The sequence below is a fragment of the Castor canadensis genome, chromosome 1 (assembly GCF_047511655.1).
Source record: "Castor canadensis chromosome 1, mCasCan1.hap1v2, whole genome shotgun sequence".
In the NCBI taxonomy this organism is placed as follows: domain Eukaryota; kingdom Metazoa; phylum Chordata; class Mammalia; order Rodentia; family Castoridae; genus Castor; species Castor canadensis.
Window position 1 is genome coordinate 204,167,947 of NC_133386.1, and position 18,498 is coordinate 204,186,444.

At 57.1% G+C, this 18,498-nt stretch overlaps 3 protein-coding genes and 1 long non-coding RNA gene across 9 annotated transcripts; 1 reads left to right on the plus strand and 3 right to left on the minus strand.

The window, feature by feature from the left end:
* Positions 1–460: 460 nt before the first annotated feature.
* Nudt8 (nudix hydrolase 8) lies at positions 461–2,538 on the minus strand. Its single transcript, XM_020172865.2, has 4 exons — positions 2,264–2,538; positions 1,461–1,593; positions 852–929; positions 461–749 (listed from the first exon to the last, which is right to left on the minus strand). The coding sequence occupies exons 1-4, from the start codon at positions 2,455–2,457 to the stop codon at positions 522–524; spliced, it is 633 nt and encodes a 210-aa protein (XP_020028454.2). The 5' UTR covers positions 2,458–2,538; the 3' UTR covers positions 461–521.
* On the plus strand, positions 1,741–18,250 carry LOC141414876 (uncharacterized). The gene is made up of 2 exons (XR_012439830.1): positions 1,741–2,025; positions 17,933–18,250. It is a non-coding gene; the product is annotated as an uncharacterized lncRNA (long non-coding RNA).
* Tbx10 (T-box transcription factor 10) lies at positions 3,603–10,971 on the minus strand. The gene is made up of 8 exons (XM_074050289.1): positions 10,513–10,971; positions 7,369–7,636; positions 7,186–7,287; positions 6,568–6,739; positions 5,166–5,321; positions 4,908–4,975; positions 4,606–4,700; positions 3,603–4,209 (listed from the first exon to the last, which is right to left on the minus strand). The coding sequence occupies exons 1-8, from the start codon at positions 10,517–10,519 to the stop codon at positions 3,920–3,922; spliced, it is 1,158 nt and encodes a 385-aa protein (XP_073906390.1). The 5' UTR covers positions 10,520–10,971; the 3' UTR covers positions 3,603–3,919.
* Acy3 (aminoacylase 3) lies at positions 13,475–16,977 on the minus strand. Of its 6 annotated transcripts, none has more exons than XM_074050330.1 (7): positions 16,769–16,977; positions 16,168–16,307; positions 14,985–15,180; positions 14,678–14,771; positions 14,379–14,486; positions 14,167–14,276; positions 13,475–13,853 (listed from the first exon to the last, which is right to left on the minus strand). In XM_074050330.1, the coding sequence occupies exons 2-7, from the start codon at positions 16,257–16,259 to the stop codon at positions 13,638–13,640; spliced, it is 816 nt and encodes a 271-aa protein (XP_073906431.1). In that variant the 5' UTR covers positions 16,260–16,307; positions 16,769–16,977; the 3' UTR covers positions 13,475–13,637. The 6 variants fall into 6 exon arrangements, with proteins under 6 accessions (XP_073906431.1, XP_073906413.1, XP_073906395.1 ...); XM_074050312.1 differs by having other exon boundaries at positions 14,227–14,276; positions 16,168–16,423; XM_074050294.1 differs by having other exon boundaries at positions 16,168–16,423.
* Positions 18,251–18,498: the final 248 nt, after the last annotated feature.

Consider the following 18,498-nt stretch of genomic DNA (forward strand, 5'->3'; position numbering starts at 1 on the left):
TCCAGAGAGCAGGGCAGCATCTAGCAGGTCCACAGTTGTGCCTCCTCCCCCACAGCACCTGGAACACAGCAGAAGTTGTGTGTGTTGTTGTGGTAACAGCAGGGGTGGATGCACTATATTCTTGGCTTGAGTCCCAAAGCCCAACACAGGGTCAAGCCAGGAACAGAAGAGAGAATGGGAGATTCAGGCTGAGATACGTACAGCCTAACAGCAACAAGTCTGGGTTCCAGTCAGAGAGCCCCAGTTTAAACTCTTGAGCAAGGAATTTTCCCACCTTGAATTCCAATCTCACCAGGCAGGGAGAGCATGGAGGCAGAGCTGTTGAGGGTGAAACGAAATGACTGGCACACAGGAAATGCCCCTGTTGTGTGGAATGTGTAACTGGATGGTGGAGCCCCAGCCAGAGGCCTCAGGGGTGGCCCTAGGTCAGGGCCTCCACATGGAAGATATTAAAGCCCAGAGTTGTCAAAGATTTTATTCAGTCCCAGAGTAGCTTGGCAGGGCCTGTGTAGGGCCAGGTCTCAGCCACTCGGTAGCTTAGGACTGACAAGGTAGGACTGGTAGGTGCCAGGAGCCAGCAGCTGCAGGGTGAACTGGGTTATAACAGCTGTGAGCCCCCAGACCCGGTGTGGTCCATGCAGGAAGACCGGTAGTGTGTATCTGAAGTGGCCATCCTGGCAGAAGTGAGTATAGCCCTGGTTCTGTGTCTGCAGCAAGTGATCCAGAGACAGCACAAACACCTCATCCACCTATGGGCAGAAAGCAGAGAGAGGATGGACTGTGGACCAGCCACTGTGTCCTCTCTCAGTGGGGCAACCCAGTCCCTGGGTGTCCCCCTCCCCCACATTCACCTCCTCGGGGCTGGGCCTGAGGCTCTGTAGATCCAGTGGGCCCACGTTGGCAAGCACTGGTACCACGGTGGTCTTTCTCTAGGGTGAGAGCAGGGTGGGCAGTCAGGGGAGGCACAGACTTGGTGGGCTGTGAGATGGGGAGTCTGAGAGGAAGACCATGAGATCCAGAGGCCTTCAGTAGTCATGGCAGGCCCACCAGCCCTTGCCCTTGGCCTAATTCGTGAATCAGCCTTTAGGGCCTGGCTCAGCGCCCCAAATGCACTAGACCTGTTGTTCACACCTCTAAGCAAACTGTTGTTTTTGCTTAGAGCTTTTTTCCTTCCCCTATACTACCCTAAACTCACCCACTTGTCATTCAAGTCCAGAGTCCATGCCTGCCCGCCTTGTGAAGCCTTCCCTGACCCTTGGCTCATCCCTTCACGCCAGGGCCACAGTCACCACAGCTCCAGAGCCTCCTGTCTCCCCCAGGTGCTGTGAGGGAATAGGCAGCTGCCAGGTCACTCCTCCAAACTCTAAGACTGCAGGAGTCTGTGACACTCTCTTTGTTCCTGGAGTCCCAGCCCAGGGCAGGCACAGAGTGAGTGATGGGGTTAGGGTGCCATGACTCACCTGGTCATGCACAGGCTGCAGGACACCCCACACCTGATCCTCAGGCACCATCAGGCCCAGCTCCTCCCGGGTCTCCCGCAAAGCCGTGTGTACCACGTCCTGGTCTGTGGGGTCACACTTGCCACCTGGGAAACTGAATGGGTACAGGGAGTCTGGTCCCTGGGCTCTTGGGGTCGTGGATAGATAGAGTGATAAGCAGTGGTAAAAGGCTAGTGACCTACTTAAGCGTCCTTTGCTTCTGCTTCTATGAGGCCTGACAAGTCACAGGACCTCAGGAGAACATTTACCTCCGGGGGCAATAAGGGAAAGGGAGAGAGACTGTGGGAGGTGCTGGACAGGACATAAGGATCTGGCAGCAGAGGTAAGATCTTGGGGCTCAGACACCCCAGTTCTGCCTATGGTGTCCCAGGGGTATGACATTGACCCAGGGTGTCCTCAGTTCTCTCTGGGGGAGGAGCCAAGGTGGGAGGGGAGCAGCCCTGCCCAGCGTCCGTCCTGGGCTCCGGGACCCGACTCTATTCTCCGCAGAAGCCGGTAGGGAGCGGAGCCATGCCTTTTTGGAAAGGTAAAAGTTCAGAGAGAAGGGTTAGTCCGAGGTGGCGAGCGCCGGGACGCCACCCGGAGAGGTGAGCCGGCGCGGAAGGACAAGGGTCGCTGAGTCCTCGCCGCAGCCGCGGGCGAACGGGTTCTTCCCAGACCCATTTCACAGAAGCGGAACCCGAGGCTCTGAGAGGCTGCTTGCCTTGCCCCTGGTCCCTGCCTCCCTGGGGCCTCCCGCGGAGGGGAGTTCCCGGCCGCTGTACCTGACGTCGCCCTTGTGCCTCCCGGCCAAGCGGCTGGAGCGCAGGGTGTAGAGCAGCGCGGGAACCCCGCGCACTAGGCACAGCGGCACGAGCACCGCGGCCGCCGCGGGCCGCGCGCGGAGCCGGGCGGTGGACTCTGCCAGCAGCCGCCGGCAGCGCCGCTCGCTCTCCGCGGACAGGCAGTCCGGCGGCATGTCTCGGGCAGCAGGGACCAGAAAGGCGCCGGCCGGCGAGGAAGGCAGGGCAGCGCGCTGGCGCCAGGGTCTGTCGCCCCCAGGCGGACGAAACAGAAGCCGGCCCGAGACGCCCCGCCCCGTGGGCAAGCAAAGGGGCTGCTGCAGGGCGGGGCCTCTGGCGGAACTGGGCGGGGCCGGAGGGCGGCGGGGAGGGGCCTGCGCGGGAGCCGGAAGCCGGCGATACAGTGAATTACGGCAGGGGGCGGGGCCTTAGAGGCAATAGGGTTGTGTTAGGGGCGTGGTCTGAGGCTGAATCTTCACAACACGGGATGGGGGCGTGACCTTGCGGCCAACTCGTGGGGGCGTTTCCGGAAGGGGCGTCGTTAGACAGACTGGGTTTCCGGTGGGGAGCTGCCCGCTAGGGGCGTGGCTTTCGAGGAAGGGCCCTAGAACGCGGCTGGCAGTCTGGAGTGTTTTGCCTGAACACCTGGATGGCCTGCCTGGGTCCTCCTGACCGCGGGGCTGTGGAGTTGGGGTGCATGGCTGTTCAGGGTCTGCCGGTTGGGTGCCCGTTCCTCCCTGGAGGGGCTCACAGGAAGAGCTCCGGAATGTGCCAAGTCGGATCCCCGGGGCGCCGTCTACAGGGGGCCGAGGACCGGGCGGCACGCGCCGCCTGCAGTCTTATTCCCTGAGACCTGTCCAGCCACAGGGCGCCCGGGCTCTTCCCTCCTCCTGAGGTCTTGATGGGATCCCCAAGTCTCTGCTTCCCTTCCTCTGGCCTCTGTGGTCACTTCCTAACCGTGGTTCTGCAACCTTCACCGAATCCTGGCCCCTCGAGGACCAGACGGCCAGCCTCGTGCACAGAACTTAAAGGTGGAATGGCAGGTGCTGTCCGTTCCCTGTGCTTTGCTGTGTGACTGAGCAGGGTCCGCGCCTCTCAGCCGCACTTTCGGCCCTCATATGGATGGGCTCACAAAGCAGGGAACCGGAACCCCAGCCTCCTTCACAGAGTTAAGTGCAGCTCTGTCATTTGGCTGGCGTCACCACGGAAACCGTCACTGTGTGCTCTTGGGGATGGAGGTGCCACCTGACCCAGCTTTTGGGATGCCTACTCCTACCGTCGATTTTGGGAGTTCTTGGACCCCTCCCTTTCCCCAGGACAGAAGGTGCTCTGACTACCCATGCCAAATGGTTTAATGTTGGGGGTGGGGAAGAGACAGGTGAAGCGAGGTTTGGAGGAGCCACCCCAGGGTAGGATTCACAGTTGCTGGGGTGGGAGGTGGGAGGCCTGGTTTCAAGCCTGGCATGGCCCTGGCCTTGCTGGACAGAGCAGGTAGCTTTCCTCTTAAGGACCAGCTGGCCTGTTGACCTTGTGAGAGGGGATCTCTGTAGGGGTGAGGCTGAAGGAGTCGGGGCAGAGGCTGATTCCTATTCTGGGTGAGGGGTCCAGGGTAGGAGGTCTTCCACAGCACGTCCGACATCACTGAGAGTCCTGGCTAGGTCCCAGGCATGTGGCAGTGGGGGACAGGAGCCCCAGCCCAGCTGGGAGAGTCAGGCCTCCCTGATCCCCATCACCACGGATGCTGGGGAGGGGGTATGGTGTGGGTCGGCCCCGTGGAATTCCAAGAGGGCTTGGGGCTCCAGGGTAAAGGCCCTGGTAAGTGAGGGGCCTGTAGGTGGCTGGGGCCAGCAGGGCTTCAGGAGAGGGTAACAGCTGATGATGGAGCCGGGCAGGGGTCTTGGAGGTGGAGGCTGAAGCTTTGTTGGGGTCTGAGAGGGAATGATCTGAGTGAACCCTAGGCTTGTTCTTACATCCTCAGTCCCCATCCCAGGCTGCCCCATGCCTTCCTGCCCCTCCTATCCCAAGTTGTCTCGTCTTGGCCTGTCTGAGCCTTCACTCTTGCTTCCTCTCTCTGCCTGGTCCCCCTGCCATTTGTTCAAACCCTTCCTGGTCCTTCCTGGTGGCTCTGGAGCCACCTCCTCCAGGAAGCTCACCTGGCAACGCAACCTCTGTTCTCACACCTCGTCCCTGTTCTGAGCCTCCTTTTGTCGTAGGAATCTCTGCCTCCTTGTGTCCACAGATGCCCAGTGGATTTGCTGAGCAGGCTGAAGCCCCTTCCTGGAGGCCCTGAAGCCCTACCCTCTGTATTTGGGCTTGGGCCTTACCTTTCTCCCGCTTGGTGGAGCCCCTCAGCAGGCAGGGAGCCAGACTGCTGCGACTTCGGGCTGGGATGCTGAGCAGGGGCCGTGAGGCCACCGGCCTGAAGATGGGGCAAGCAGGAATGGGGGCTGGGGTCAAGGGGAGGAGCCCTGGCCTGAGACCATGGTCAGCCAGGTGGTGGGACCCTAGGGCAAGTCAGAGGGCGTGACCTTGAAACAACATCAAGAGTGGAGGCCTTAGAAACTGCCTGGGGTAGGGTGCAGGGCTGGGGTTAGGGCAGCGGTAGACAGCAGGGGCCAGACCGTACCAGGAGTCCAGGTCACTCTCTCTAAAACCCTTGGCAAAAGGGTTGCTGGCGATTTTCAGCTGGGTGATCTACAGAAGAGAAAGTGCAGTTATGGACTGACCTGAGGCATCGAGGTCTGTGGGGTGCAGACTCAGTCATCCTGTCCCCCTTGAGCCCTCTGTCAGCAGTCCCCTTATCCCAGGAACTCCAGAGCCTGTGGGGATGTCCATCCGTGTGAGATGGGCTGGCAACTGGCCACTGTGAACTTGACCAACCCACCCGGTGGTTCTGATAGGCCGTCACAGCCGTGAACTGGGTCTCCGCGAAGACGAAGGACTTGAAGTTCTCCTGGGCGTAGCGAGCGCTGTCCTTGCGAGGGTCCACGAAGACCACGTGGAAACGGGGCTGGTAGCGGTGCATGGAGTTGAGGATTATCTGGGGGCGGGGTGTGGAGTGGTGGGCAGCAGTTGAGGGAGGCCACAGTGCACCCTCCCTGAGCCTGAAGCCCTTCTCCCGTGTCAGGAGACCCCCCTGAGCCCGCCTCCTCTGACTTCCTTTTTGTATTTTTTGGCGGTTCCAGAGATTGCATTCAGGACCTTGCGCTTGCTGGGCAGGCACTCTTCCACTCAGGCTACGCCCCCAGCCCCCACCTCCGCTCTCATGAATGGCAGAGCAGGGCTGAACTTGAGTCTGAGCATCCTTGTGTTCTCACCCCACAGCCCACCCGTAGCTTTACCTATCCTGTCATTTGTCGGTGTCACCACCGTTACCATTGCTGGAGCTCCTGGGGATGTAGACACCACCATACTTCCCAGAACCTATCCAGAATCTGACCACCTGTCCTACCCACTGCCTCACTGCCACCCAGCCAGTCACCAGTCATATCTTTCACCTGAGTCCTCAGCTACTGCTGCCTCCAGCTCACCCCTCTGCCCTCTGCCTGTTCTCCTCACAGCAGTCCTGGCAAGACACATCACATAGTTCCTGCTCCAGACCCTCCTGGGCTCCCACCCCACCGTGAGGAAAAGCCAGTGTCGTCCAGCAGCCCTGGCCATGGCTTTCTTCTTCGCCATCCTCTCCTTGCTCCACTCTAACCACATGAGGACTCCTTGTAGTTCCCCTGACTCACCCCACACTCTGGCCTCAGGGCCTTTGCACTTTCTGTCCCCTGGCTCTCTCATATGCACTATCCACTTCTTTCTGATCTCTGTTCAAATATGGCTTCATTGGGTCCATCTCTGCCCCTTCCCTGGTTCCTTTCCTTGCCATTTATCACTGTCTGTGACCACATACCAGTGTTTGCTGGATTCCTATTTTGCCATCTGTCTCCAGCCCCACCAGGCAGAGATGTTTGTTTCATGAAGTGTCAGCAGCACTGTTTTCCAGCACTGTGACAGACCCGGCCTGTGCTAGACACTCCATACACTTATCCTCTCCCTAGTGAGGACCGTATCTGCTGGAACTTTATCCTGCCCACAACCCTCTTCCCCACAACCTGGTCAGTGCTTTGTGTTATCTAACCCCCAGCTTAGTGAGTTCACCACCTCCCCCACAGCCTTGGCTGTCAGCAGCAGGCACCAAGACCATTGGGCACTGCAGGCCTGGCTCCAGGCTTCAGCAGAGTCAGGTCCAGGCCCCTATGCCTGGTTGGTCCATCTCCCACTGTGGCCTGGGGACTCACGTGGCCATTGTCATCCAGCAAGTTGTTGGTCAGCTTGAGCTTGTCAAAGGACACGATCTGACGCATCCACTGGGCGCCCTTGGCCGGTGAGTCTGGGTGGAAGTGCACACGGCCAGGTGTAGCAGGGTCAGCCTTGCCTGCTACCAGCCAGGCCGAGCTGTGGAAGGCATACCTGGGAAGCAGAGGAAGGTGTCAGGGCTGCTCCCACCCAGAGCCAAGCCTGACCAAGGCTGGTGGGTGAAGAGGCTGCAACTGACCCATCACTGATCACTGGTCTGGTACACATCTTTTGGGGTTTTTTGTTTTGGTGCTGGAGATCAAAGTCAGGGACTCATGCATGCTCCATCCCAGCCCCATGGTGGGCATCTTTTAGATGGCAAAATGAGGCTGAGAGAACACCGTTGGTTGGGCCCTGGGTTCCCTGTGACTGCACCTGGCTTGTCTTGAGCTAGACCACCCTGCCTGCCACAGGCTAGCCTTTTGCCTAAGCTGGGCTCCCTCCTGCCATCAGGTTATTGCCCCAGAATGGACCTCCCTGGCATTGCCCTGGAAGTGGGAGGTCCAGTTCCTGGTCTCAGCACCCCAGGTGTGAGCCTGCTCCCCTGGCCTGCCCCAGACCTGTATCTCTTGTCATCCAGTGGGATGAAGTCCATGAGCAGGGCGTAGTCAGCCAGCGTGTCCAAGCCCAGAATCTTCACCTGGAAGGTGGGGAACATTCTCCTGCAAGAGGGAAGAGGCTCTCAGCAATCTGCGCTGGCCCCGGACCTGGCCCACGCCCTGCTCCACTGCCCAGGGCCACACCTGCCTGCCTTGGTCACAATCATCTCAGTGCCCAGCTGGTTGAATTCTTCCCACAGAGGCTTCATCTCCAGTTGAACTGTCACGCCGGACACACGTGGGTTCTTGGGGCCCTGTCCAGTGGGCTCGGCCACAGCTTGGGCCTCTGCTGAGGTGGTGCAGAGTCCTGACGGGAACGGTGTCTGCAGCTGGGGCTCCCAGCTGGAGCTGGGCACGGGCAGGGAGTAGGTCTCCGAGGGTGCAGGTACACTGAGGCCAGCAGACAGGAACGCTGGGGAGAGAAGATGAAAGTGTGGGCCCCAGTTGCCTCACCCACCCATGCTTATCACCCAGCCAGTCATCACCCTGCATGAGGCACCCATGTGCTGCTTCCACCAGGAATCCCTGCCTGCCCAGCAGGCCTGTGCTCCCATTGTCCCTCAGGCAGCATCACTCTGTGAGGTCCATGTCCACTTAAAAAGTTTTTCCCAGCAAACTTCTGGAGGGTGGAGACAGGGCCCATCTTTTTTTCTTTTTTTTTTTTTTTTTGGCGGTACTGGGGTTTGAACTGTGGGCCTTGAGCTTGCTAGGCAAGTGCTCTACCACTTGAGCCACACCCCAGCCCTTTAATGGTTTAGTTCATTTCAGACAGGGTTTCGAATTTTTTCCTGGGGCCAGCCTTGGACCGTGATTCTATGTATGTAATTAGAATCACAGGCACACAACACCACACCTAGCTTATTTGTTGAGATGGGGTCTCAATCCTCCTATCTCTACCTCCTGAGGAGCTGGGATTACAGGCGTGAGCCACCATGCCTGGCCTCAGCAAGGAATTTTTGAGTCAACTATGGTCTTAGGTAAATCGTTTCACTTCCTGGAGCCTCAGTTTCCCCATCTGTTACAGGGGTTCTTAAGATCCTCCCGATAGGACTAGTGTGAGGATTGGTAACGACACAGGCCTGGTGCACAGTAGGCCTTTCATAAGTGACAACTGTTTGTTATAAGTGAGGTTTCAGGGAGAGGGTGGGGTCTTTCCAAGCTCTGAGGAGACCCCACCACCACCTGAGGCTGCTGAAATAGAGCAGGGTTGAGGGGAGACCCCAGTCCACAGTAATCATCAACCCAGACCCTGAAACCTGCCCAGATCCTGCCGCTGGAAACCCATTCTAACCCTTGTGCTCTTCTCTCATTTTCCCTACAGACATGGGTCTTTCCATCAGCAATACAAGCAATGGCCAAAAGCTTGGCCATCGTCACCCCTCAATTTAAAAAAATAATGCTAACCTCAATAAAATATCATTCATATCCATTACGAGGGTATGAGAAAAAAAAAAAAAGAAAGAAAACCAGAGATCAGAAAAGCCCTGGTGAGGATGGGGAGAAACTGGAACACTTGTGTACTGTGGGTGGGAAGGGAAAATGTGCAGCAGCTATGGAAACAGTTTGGCAGATCCTCAAAACAGAATTACAAGATGACCCAGCAAGAATTGAAAGCAGGATCCTAAACAAAGATATTTTACACCCATGTTCATGGCATTATTTGCAATAACTAAAATGTACAAAGCAATATAAGTGCTCACTGACAGACAAGTGCATAGGTAAAATGTGGAGTAGATACACAATGGAATATTATTTACTCTTCAAAAGGCAGGACATTCTGACACTTGCTGAAACATGAAGGAACCCTGAGGACATTTTGCTAAGAGAAATAAGCCAGGCAGAAAAGGACAAATGAATGCTGTACCTTGGGACTCATGAGCGGTACCTAGGGAGGTCAAATCTATAGAAGCAGAAAGTAGAATGGTGGTTGCCGGGGCTGGGAGAGGAATAGAGGCGTGGTTTAGCGGGGCATGGTTTCAGTTTTGCAAGATGCAAGAAGATTCTGGAGAAGGATGGTGTTGATGAGTGTCCCAGGATGTGACTGTACTAACTTTTATACCTAATGTCCAATGGTTAAAAATGAACTGGGGGCGTGTCTCAAGTGGAAGGCTTTGCCTGATTAGCAAATGCAAGACCCTGAGTTCAAACCCCAGTATCAAAAAAAAAAAAAAACAGTTAAAATGGTATAATTTATGCTAAATGTGATTTACAACTAAAAATTTTAAAATGGAAAAGAACTCTGAAAACCATAGTGATAACTTTGTAGCAGCCCCACAAAAGGCTGAGGACCTGGTGGAACCATAGCCATGGGGTCCAGGAGTCAGGGGACAAGGTTTCCATTCCCAGCAGTCCCCGGGCAAGTGTCTGTGGGATACATGCTCAATGGAAAGATCATGGGATCCCCTGAGCAGCGGGGAATGCTGGGTGTTGGACAGATGGACGGATGAGTGAAGGAAGAATCCCAGGGAGGCCCCTAACGCTGGGGCGGGCACTTGGTGGGAACCTGTAGCGTGTGTGGGGCCCAGGGCTCCGCCATGTCTCCAGTAGCCCTGAGACCCACCATGAGGACTGGTTCTTCCCTAAGGCCCCTGGGTTTGCTGTAGTCTGGAGGGTGGAGGGTCTCTGAGAGGGAGGGGTGACGCCAGTGTGAGGAGCCTGGGACAGAAGGGTTGGATGGGCTGATTTCCTCCACTACCTAGGGCCAGCTCATCAGAGGGGCATCTGCCCCTTAATCAGCTGCCTGCAGGGTGGGGAGACCTCACCAGTCCCCAGGGGCAGGGGAGACGGGTCCCAAGAGATAAGGACTCTGGCCTCCCTGCATCTGGGACTTTGTAGGTGGTCACTGGCCTCAGGTCTTCTAGAAGCTCAGCCCCTGCTCTTTCTAGTCCATGTATTGCTGTTATAGGAACTCTGGGGGGTGGGGAGAGTCCACCCTCTGCTCTGTCACTCTAGAAGCCAGGTTAGAGGTCCCTTGTCCAGCCCCTACTGATGCTCAAGTGACTGCTACCCAGAGAGGACAAGGGACAGGCACAAAGTCATACATGCCTGAAGAGGCTCTCATCTCCCAGAAGTGGCTGGGTCCCTCTGCCTCTCTTAACCCCCATAACTGCACCTCAGAGGCTGTGAGTCCATCCATCAGCCCTGTACAGTGGGACCCAAGACGCAGCCTGGGTATTCAGGAATCCACCCCCTTCCCACCTTCTTACCCAGGCCCTGGTCCCTGTCCTGCCCCACTCACCCTAGAGCCTGAGCTCACCCATGAGGCCACCTCCCATGCCCATACCATACCTGCCATGGGGACGGCTGGATGCCTGGCTCCTGGAGAAACCCTCAAAGCTGGGACTAGGTTGCAGCCGCCACCCAAGGTGCCCCCTCTGCAGGGAGGGATGCGCAGCCGCTCCTGATCGTGAGTCCACTCAGCACCACGGCTCAGCTCTTGGGCACGCACGGTCACCAGCGTCTGCAGGATTGTCCCCTCCTGGATATCTCTCTGTCCACATCCCCTGGCTAAGGTTCTCCCCCAAAGCTGAGCACCTAGTCTCCGTGGGCAAGGCTCTGGATCTGGGGTGTGTGTGGGCTCTTCCAAGCCACCTTCTGACTATAGTGTCTGGGTTTGGGTCACCAGCTGGGCTTGTCCAGCTCCAGGGGCGGGCACATTCAGGAAGGGGGCAGGTGGGAAGGTTCTGACGTTGCAAATCCCCCTCTGTCCTCTCCCAGTCCTCCCTCCCCAACTCCCTCCCTTCCCCTGCTAAGAGCCCCCCAGCCATTCCTGATCAATGGGCCCAGGCGCAGGTGGGGGTGGGGTGCCCATCTTGCAGACAGGCTGGTGTGTCCACAGGGGCCCAGGCCTGGCTGGCTGGAGGGGCTGGGGCCTCGGGGAGATTGGGAGGCCACAGTGGAGCAGCAGCTGAGGGCTGAATGGCAGAGGCGGCACTCCCCCCTCTTCCAGGTCCCAGACCCCTGGCCTGCTATAGGGCAGTGAGGGGAGGTCTTTAAGCAGGAAATATAAGGGGACTGCAGCAGAGAGTGTGGCACATAAGAACCCCCAGACTGGGTGGGATGAAGTTCCGGTCCTCTGACAGCTTAGCCCCACGAGCTGGACAATACAAGAAGGTCACTGGAAGTCCCTGTGCCTCAGTTTCCCTAACTGACCTCAGTACATAGTCTTTCTGCCTGGGATGGTCCTGCCTGGTCTGGAGCAGTAAGCTCTCTGTGTCTGGAGCCAGGGGCAGTGCCCTAGGGTCATGGTTTCCCTGGGGTCCTCATCAGGGTGTGAATGGAGACACTTGGGTTGGCCTGCCTCAGAGACAGTTGGGTAGGTGCCTTCTCAGCCTGAGTGAGTACCTTCTCTGGGCCTCCCCCACCTGTCTTGGCTCAGAAGCATCATCGCCATTCGGGAAGACAGAGGAGTGGGTTTGCCCTAGGACAGCGCCAGTCCTTTGACTGAGGGTGCATTTTGTCCAGTGGGTCTGTGCCAAGTGGCCCAGAGTGGGTCACCTGGCTGGACTCCTAGTTTATAGTCCACCCCAAGAGGGAAAACCCCAGGCATTCCCCCAGAGTCTACTGCCAGCATGTCAGGTTGATAGAGACTACGATTCCTGGCAGGGGCATGCAGGAGCAGGAGCTAAGGGGGAGGGTCTGCTTCTCTCTTAGTGTGACCTCAGACCTGCCCCTCAGGGATGCCAACTGGCTCAGTCCCCTGCACCTGCAGAACTGGTTGTTGTTGGGTTTCGAGACAGTGTGTATGACCCCGCAAGAAGAGTTAGAGGGCAGGGAAGGCATGTGCCTTCAGACCCCCACACAGATGTGTGAATGGTGCTGCCGTCAACTCTGGGGCTTGAGGTCAGGCAAGATGAGGGGTGCTCTGTGCAAGATGGAGGGTCCTAGCAGTCACCAGTCAAGTGTGGCCATACTACCCTGTCCCAGTGTGGTAGATGGGGAAAAGGAGAGATGGAGACTTGGGGGGGCTCCTCTATCCTAGATGACTCCCAGGAGCAGAGCGCACATGGGGTTTTGTTAGCTTCTGACATGTGTGTGCACACCTTTGAACCGTGTGATGATGGGGAAAAAACTCCACACCCACACGAGCACACTGATACACCAGCACACATGCCCATTGACTGGCCACCATGGGGGGTGCACACATCTGATCTCCTGTATACACAGAATCACCACACAGACACAGGGTGTGCACAGACACACACACACACACACGCACGCACACACACACACACACATACACACACCCCACAAGCATACCTTCCTGCACGTACATTCCCACCCTGGTTAGCCTGCCCTTCCTGCCGGAGGCACCTCCTGGCCCCCTGCCCCCTCATCCATCTTGCCTGCCAGCCTGTCCCTGGTGCCCCTGTTTTCTTCACACCTTCTCATCTCACCGCTCAATACCAGGAGGCAGTGTGGCAGCCTTGGCCGCAGGGAGATGAATGGGCCAGGTGGGGGCTGCAGAGGCCCAGGGAGTAAGGCTACAAGAAGACAGAGTGATGGCTCCAGCATCCCCGCCTGCCCAGCCAAGCCTGAGCGGGATTCATTTCAGGGGGGTGTGGGCAGGAGGAGGTAGGGCTCCAGCCAGACCCCATTTTTCCATCCTTGTGCTGCTGTAGACTGAGGGGATCCCAGCAGTGGGCCCCCTGCTGGCTCCCTCCCTGACACCAGCATGGGGGATCTGTGGTGGCAGAGGTCTTGAGGTGCTGTAGGGAACCTCAGCTTTCCTATTAGGACTTCTCTCTGCCCCACCCCAAGGTGCCTTCTCCCAGTACCTCCACAGCTGGACAGCTGTCCTGGGTGTACCCTTCCCCCCAGCCTGACTCCCCCTATGCCGCCACCTGTAACGCCACCTGGAAATGCACATCTGGGCCATGTGCCCAACTGCATACAGATCCATCTAGAACGCCCAAGATGCACTTGGGAAAACACACACACACACACACACAACCCAAAGAGCACATGTGTGTGCACATACATGGTTACATGTCTCTGCTCTCCCCACACTCACCCTCTGGCCTAGGACTGTAGGGTGACTGGGGGCCTCTCTGGGTTGTGGGCTATTCTGGAAGCCCCTCTCTAGTTCCTCCTCCATACTGTGGGATCTTCCCCCAGGCACATGTGGACAACTGAACACACAGCATGTAAAGGCCAAACCTGTCCTGGATCCTGTGCTCAGCCCTCCCTTCTTCCATCCACTTCCCTAATCAGAGAGAGGCCACGTGAGACAAAGGACAGGAAGCATGGCTCCCTGGGCATTTTCCATTTTATAGCATGGGAAACTGAGACCTGAGGTTGGGGCCTGGCAAGGAACATGGTGCACAGAGAAGGCAAAGGGATCCTGGCTCGGAACTGTGCCTCAGGACCCACTGTTCAGATGGGGAGCTGCGGCAGGGGAGGTGGGCCTTGGGTTAAAGAGCCAGGGTGGAGGCAGAGGTCAGCGCAGACAAGGCGGGCACAGAGATCGTGATTTTCTCAGACTTCATGAAGGCCAAGTGCTTCTCATAATAGGCAGCCTCATTAATGAACAAGGGGAAAACAGTGGAGTCTCCCTCATAGAGCACGTCCTCACCATTGAATAATTTGAAGATGGGCGCACCAGGCTTCAGTGGCTCCAAGTCTTGGTCCTGGGAAGAGCCAAGGTCAAGGTTACTGGGGTTGTGACCTTTGCCCTGGACTAGGGAGAAAGGTCTTTTTCCTGGGCAGCCACTGTTGAGGAGTCCCTCCACAGGCACCTCTGTGGTCCCCAGTGCCAGGCCTGAGTAAGGGGGCTCCAGGGAAGACAGCAGGGGCGGAGTTGGGGACTGCAGCCAGCCTCCTGTCCTGCTCCCGATCCTGATTTTGCTGGGAGCCCTGCGGGAGGCTTTTTCCCTCCCTCTGGGCCCGTTTTACCTGACACCCCCAAATTTGTATCCTCAGACTTCCCCACCCAACACCAACCTGTAGCTGGGGATGTATGGTGCCAGCCAGGGCCCCATCCTCCGTGAGGGGAAAGTTTACCCTGTCCAAGGTCTTGTATATTTCCATGTCAAAGGCAGGAAAGGCCGTGCCTGTGGCGGAGACTGGGTGTCAGAGCCTGTGCCTCACTCCCAGTTCCTTGGTGCCAGCTCTCACCTCTGGACCTGTTTCCCACAAACATTGCGGGGTCTCACCCTGGTTGAAGAGTTCGATAAAGTCCATGGCAGAGATCACCAGGGCTCTCATCTGGGAGTAAATGTCGGCCCGCAGCACCCCCTGAGGCTGGGGGCCCAGCTCCAGGGCTGGGGACAGGGAGGGGAAGGGTCAAGCTGGCATTCCAGGGGGTTGCGGGCACCAGGCCTCAGAACCTCCCCACCTGCCACCCGCTCTCTGGGAGGCCCCTCCCCTAACTCCGCCCCCGACCCCACCCCTCATCCGGCCCCTCCCCTCTTCCCTGCTGGCCCCGCCCACTTCTCCAGAGCTCTTGGCCCACTCAGTCCATTCTTGGCCACTGAGTCCAAGCCCAAAGACTCCTTCCTGGAAAACAGGTACTGAAAGACGCAGCAGGACAGGTCAGGATTCTGCAGCTGCGGGTGAGGCAGGCAGGTCAGTGCTCCAGGCCTACTTTAAAGGGGAAACTGAGGCAGGGAAGAGAAGTGTGCAGGAAGCCCAGGTTGCCATCCACTCTGGCCCCCTCTCTAATGGGAATTCCAGAAGGCCAGGCAGAGGTAGCACTGCCATTGCCCCTCCCCTACTCCTCTCTCCACCCTCTGGGAACTGTGTCAGGGAACCCCGGCCACCTTTAGGTAGTGGCACAAGTGCAGGGTAAAGATGCTATAGGAGCTTTCCAAGATGAGGCAGGCGCCCATGTTGGCCGTGGTGTTGTGCAGGTCGAGGAGAAAGTCGAAGGCCTGGTCTGAAGATTTGGGCCCCACCAGCTGGTTCAGCTCTCGGGCTCTTCTCACCTCATATGGATCATCCGGGGTGGCCTTGGAACTGTGGGGGTAGGAACAAGGGACACCAGCCCCCAGTGTGTCAATGGGTCTCCAGTAGTTTAAATGTAGGAGGGTCAGCCTCACACTGCTGGCGAGAGGCCCTTCCTTCAGCTCGTGTGGCTGTGCCTGCTCTGTGCACCGTGGTCATTGGCTCCCCACTTCCCCATAAGGTCCCAGCCCTGAGCTCAACCCTGCCTGCCTGCTGTCATTCCAGACACACTTCCCAGACACCATGCTGGTCTCACTGTCAGGCCTTTGCACTGGAAATCCCTTCTCTCCTTGTCTCACCTGGCTAACTTCTACTCATCTTTTGGGGCTTGGCTGAGGCACCCACCTCCTCCCTGACTGCTCTTGGCCAGGTTGGATCCTTTTTTTTTTGGTGGTACTGGGGTTTGAACTCAGGGCTTCCTGCTTGCAAGCAAGTGCTCTACCACTTGAGCCACTCCACCAACCTTTTTGTATGTGTGTTGGGTATTTTGGAGATAGGGTCTCATGAACTATTTGCCTGGGGCTGGCTTTGAATTGCAATCCTCCTGATCTCTGCCTCCTGAGTAGCTAGGATTACTGGTGTGAGCCATCCGCACCAGCTCAGTTTGGATGCTTTATGTAACCCTACACACCTGCATTTGCCTGCTGGTTTCTTCCTCTGTGTCCCAATAAGCTGAGACTATACCTTGGTCTTATTTTCCAGTCTCTCACTCCAGCTGGCCAGAGCCTGGCCTGGGGCTCAGTGAACACCCATGATAAAGAGGCATGAACAGTAGTTGGGGCACAGGACAGGTAAACCTGGCCTGTGAGGCTGATCTGAAGGAAGCTCTGGATCTGGGATACCCAGAGGGCCCCTGGTCCAGCTTGCAGTCAGAAAGGGCTTCCTGGAGGTGGTGACATTGATGTGGATTTCTCTAAGGGGCAGAGGTTAGTGAGAGCAAAGGGGAGGCTTTTGGTGAAGATACAGCACCTGCTATGGGCTGGGTGAACTGGCACTCACTTGAGTATGGTGCTGGTGAAGGCGCGGTTGAGGTCATAGTCAATGTAGCGACAACAGGTAGCTACAGCTTCAGGGTTGGCCAGGACAGGCATGGCAGAGAAGCTGGGTCTCTGTAGCTCCCTTGGGTCCTGTAGCCAGTGCTGGACCAGGTAGACACCAGACATCTCATTGCCGTGGGTGCCCCCAGTCACAACCACACGGCGCAGAGGCTTCTGGGACATAGGTGATGAGTACATTCCAGTGAGGCCTGTGGTACCTGGCAGATGGACACACACAGAAGACCTGGCACAGAAGCAGTACCCAGAGCCAGGGTGGTGTCTGTGAGCTCCCTGGAACCCAGGAGTCCAAGCTGGCAGGGTGGCTGCTTGTCAAGTTGGATGGTGGCACCAACTGTGTCCCACACCCCTGGAGGCCCAGATCAAGGTACCCCTGGCCTAAACTTTGTCCCACATGGTACCTGAACCCTTCTCTGGAACCTTCCTGAGTGAGCGTTGCCCTTCCCGCCTTTCTTTAAGGAGCTGGTTTTCTTTCTCCTTCTGGGGGAAGTTTCTTTCTCCTGTACTGAGAAGAGGGGTCCAGACCTTCAGAGGCAGGGACTCACCCAGGCACATTCTCCTAAGAGAAGGACTGTGCTTCCATTTTCCAGAAGGAAAGCCAAGGTCCAGCACAAGGAGTGAAGAGTGTTGCACCAGTTAGCTGTGGACTGTCTGGGTTCTGTGACCCCTATGTCCTCCTGTCCCTCTGTGTGCTCCTCTGAGCTGGCGTGGGATCTTACCTGCCTGGACCAGGGGCTATAGTGTCAGCTTCCTAGGCTGGCAGTATTTATGGGCCTGGAGAGCCCTCAGCAGGAAGTGTTTGTGCCGAGTTGGCAGAGAGCAGAGGGCGGGGATGGGGGGAACGGGCTGAGGTCCATGCAGCCAAAGGTCACAGTGCTGGGGTCTCCCCCCTTGCCAAGATCCACCCCATGCTGCCACCATCTAATGGTCCAGGTGCTGCAGGCAGGCTCTTGTTCTTACCCTCTGTCCCCACCTCCCAGGACCACTAAGGACTCCTGCTGGGGAGCTGCACATGGCATTGGAAAATTCCTTGACCTGGGACAATGACCGTCCCATGAAAGGCTTTGGCTTTTCTCACTGCCAAATACCAGTGGTTCACTGCACAGGTGCCTAGCCATGGGTGGACAGAGCCTGGAGTCCAGCCCAGGAGCCCCTGGGTCGCCAAGGGCTGAATCCTCCTGGACAGGCCCCTTTCTTAGGGCGATTGAGAGGTGGGTCAGCAGTGGGTTGGTCACCTGGATGAGAAGGTCCCCTTCCCTCTACTACCTCAGTCTCCACAATGTCCATCTGCCACAAACCAGCTGGCTGGGGTCCTTCTGGTGTAGACATGGGGTGGGGATGGGGGGGCAGGAGAAGCTCCTCCAGTTATTCTGGGCCCTTGGTGGCTATTTGTAATTCTAGTAAGTAGTGCAAGTGGCACTCTCTAGTGTAACAACCCTAGGTCAGGTGGAGGCTCTTTGACAGCTGGAGCTGCACTGGGCTGCCTGGAGGGATGGGGTTGGAGCCCAGGATGCTGACCACCTGAAGTGGGGTATGAGTTACTTCTCTTGCAGCCCAGTTCCAGTCAGCAGTATCAGCTCATGTAGTGACAAGCAAATGTAACAGCTTCAACTCTGGTCACTGTCACCACCACTGCCACTGCTCCTGTGCTGTTTACCATCATTGCAGGCCAATGGTCACTGATGTTAGTTCTGTTCTCACTGCTACAGGTGGGCTGTACTGATGCTGCTCCTGCTGACGTGCCATCCCATCATGGGAACCACTCTGCTGCCACTTTTGCCACAACTTCCTCTGCCACCAGGAGCCTGATCAGCTTCAATTGGCTAACGGTGCTTATGCTGAGAGCCACTATTGTCACAGGAGAGGCTCTGCTGCTAATTTCTGCCAGGATAGCCTCAGCTGCCCTCCTGGTTTCCTTGCGTCTCTGATGCTCCTTCTTTTCTTTTCTTTCTTTCTTTTTGGTGGGACTGGGATTTGAACCCATGGCCTCACACTTGCACTCTACAGCTTGAGCTATTACACCTCCACTCCATTTTGCTCTGGTTATTTTGGAGGTGGGGTCTTGCAAACTATTTGTCTGGGCTGGCCTCAAATGAACCAAAATCGTCGCCCCCCCCCCCATCTCAACCTTCCAAGTAGCCTGGCTCCTTTTCTTCCTGTTACCAACTTGGTCTCTCTACTAATGACAAGAATCAAGTGTAGGCAAGGTAGAGCACTGGAGAGGTCTTTATTGCACCTGCTGCTGCCATACCAGGGCCAGGTCTCCAGGCTGCTC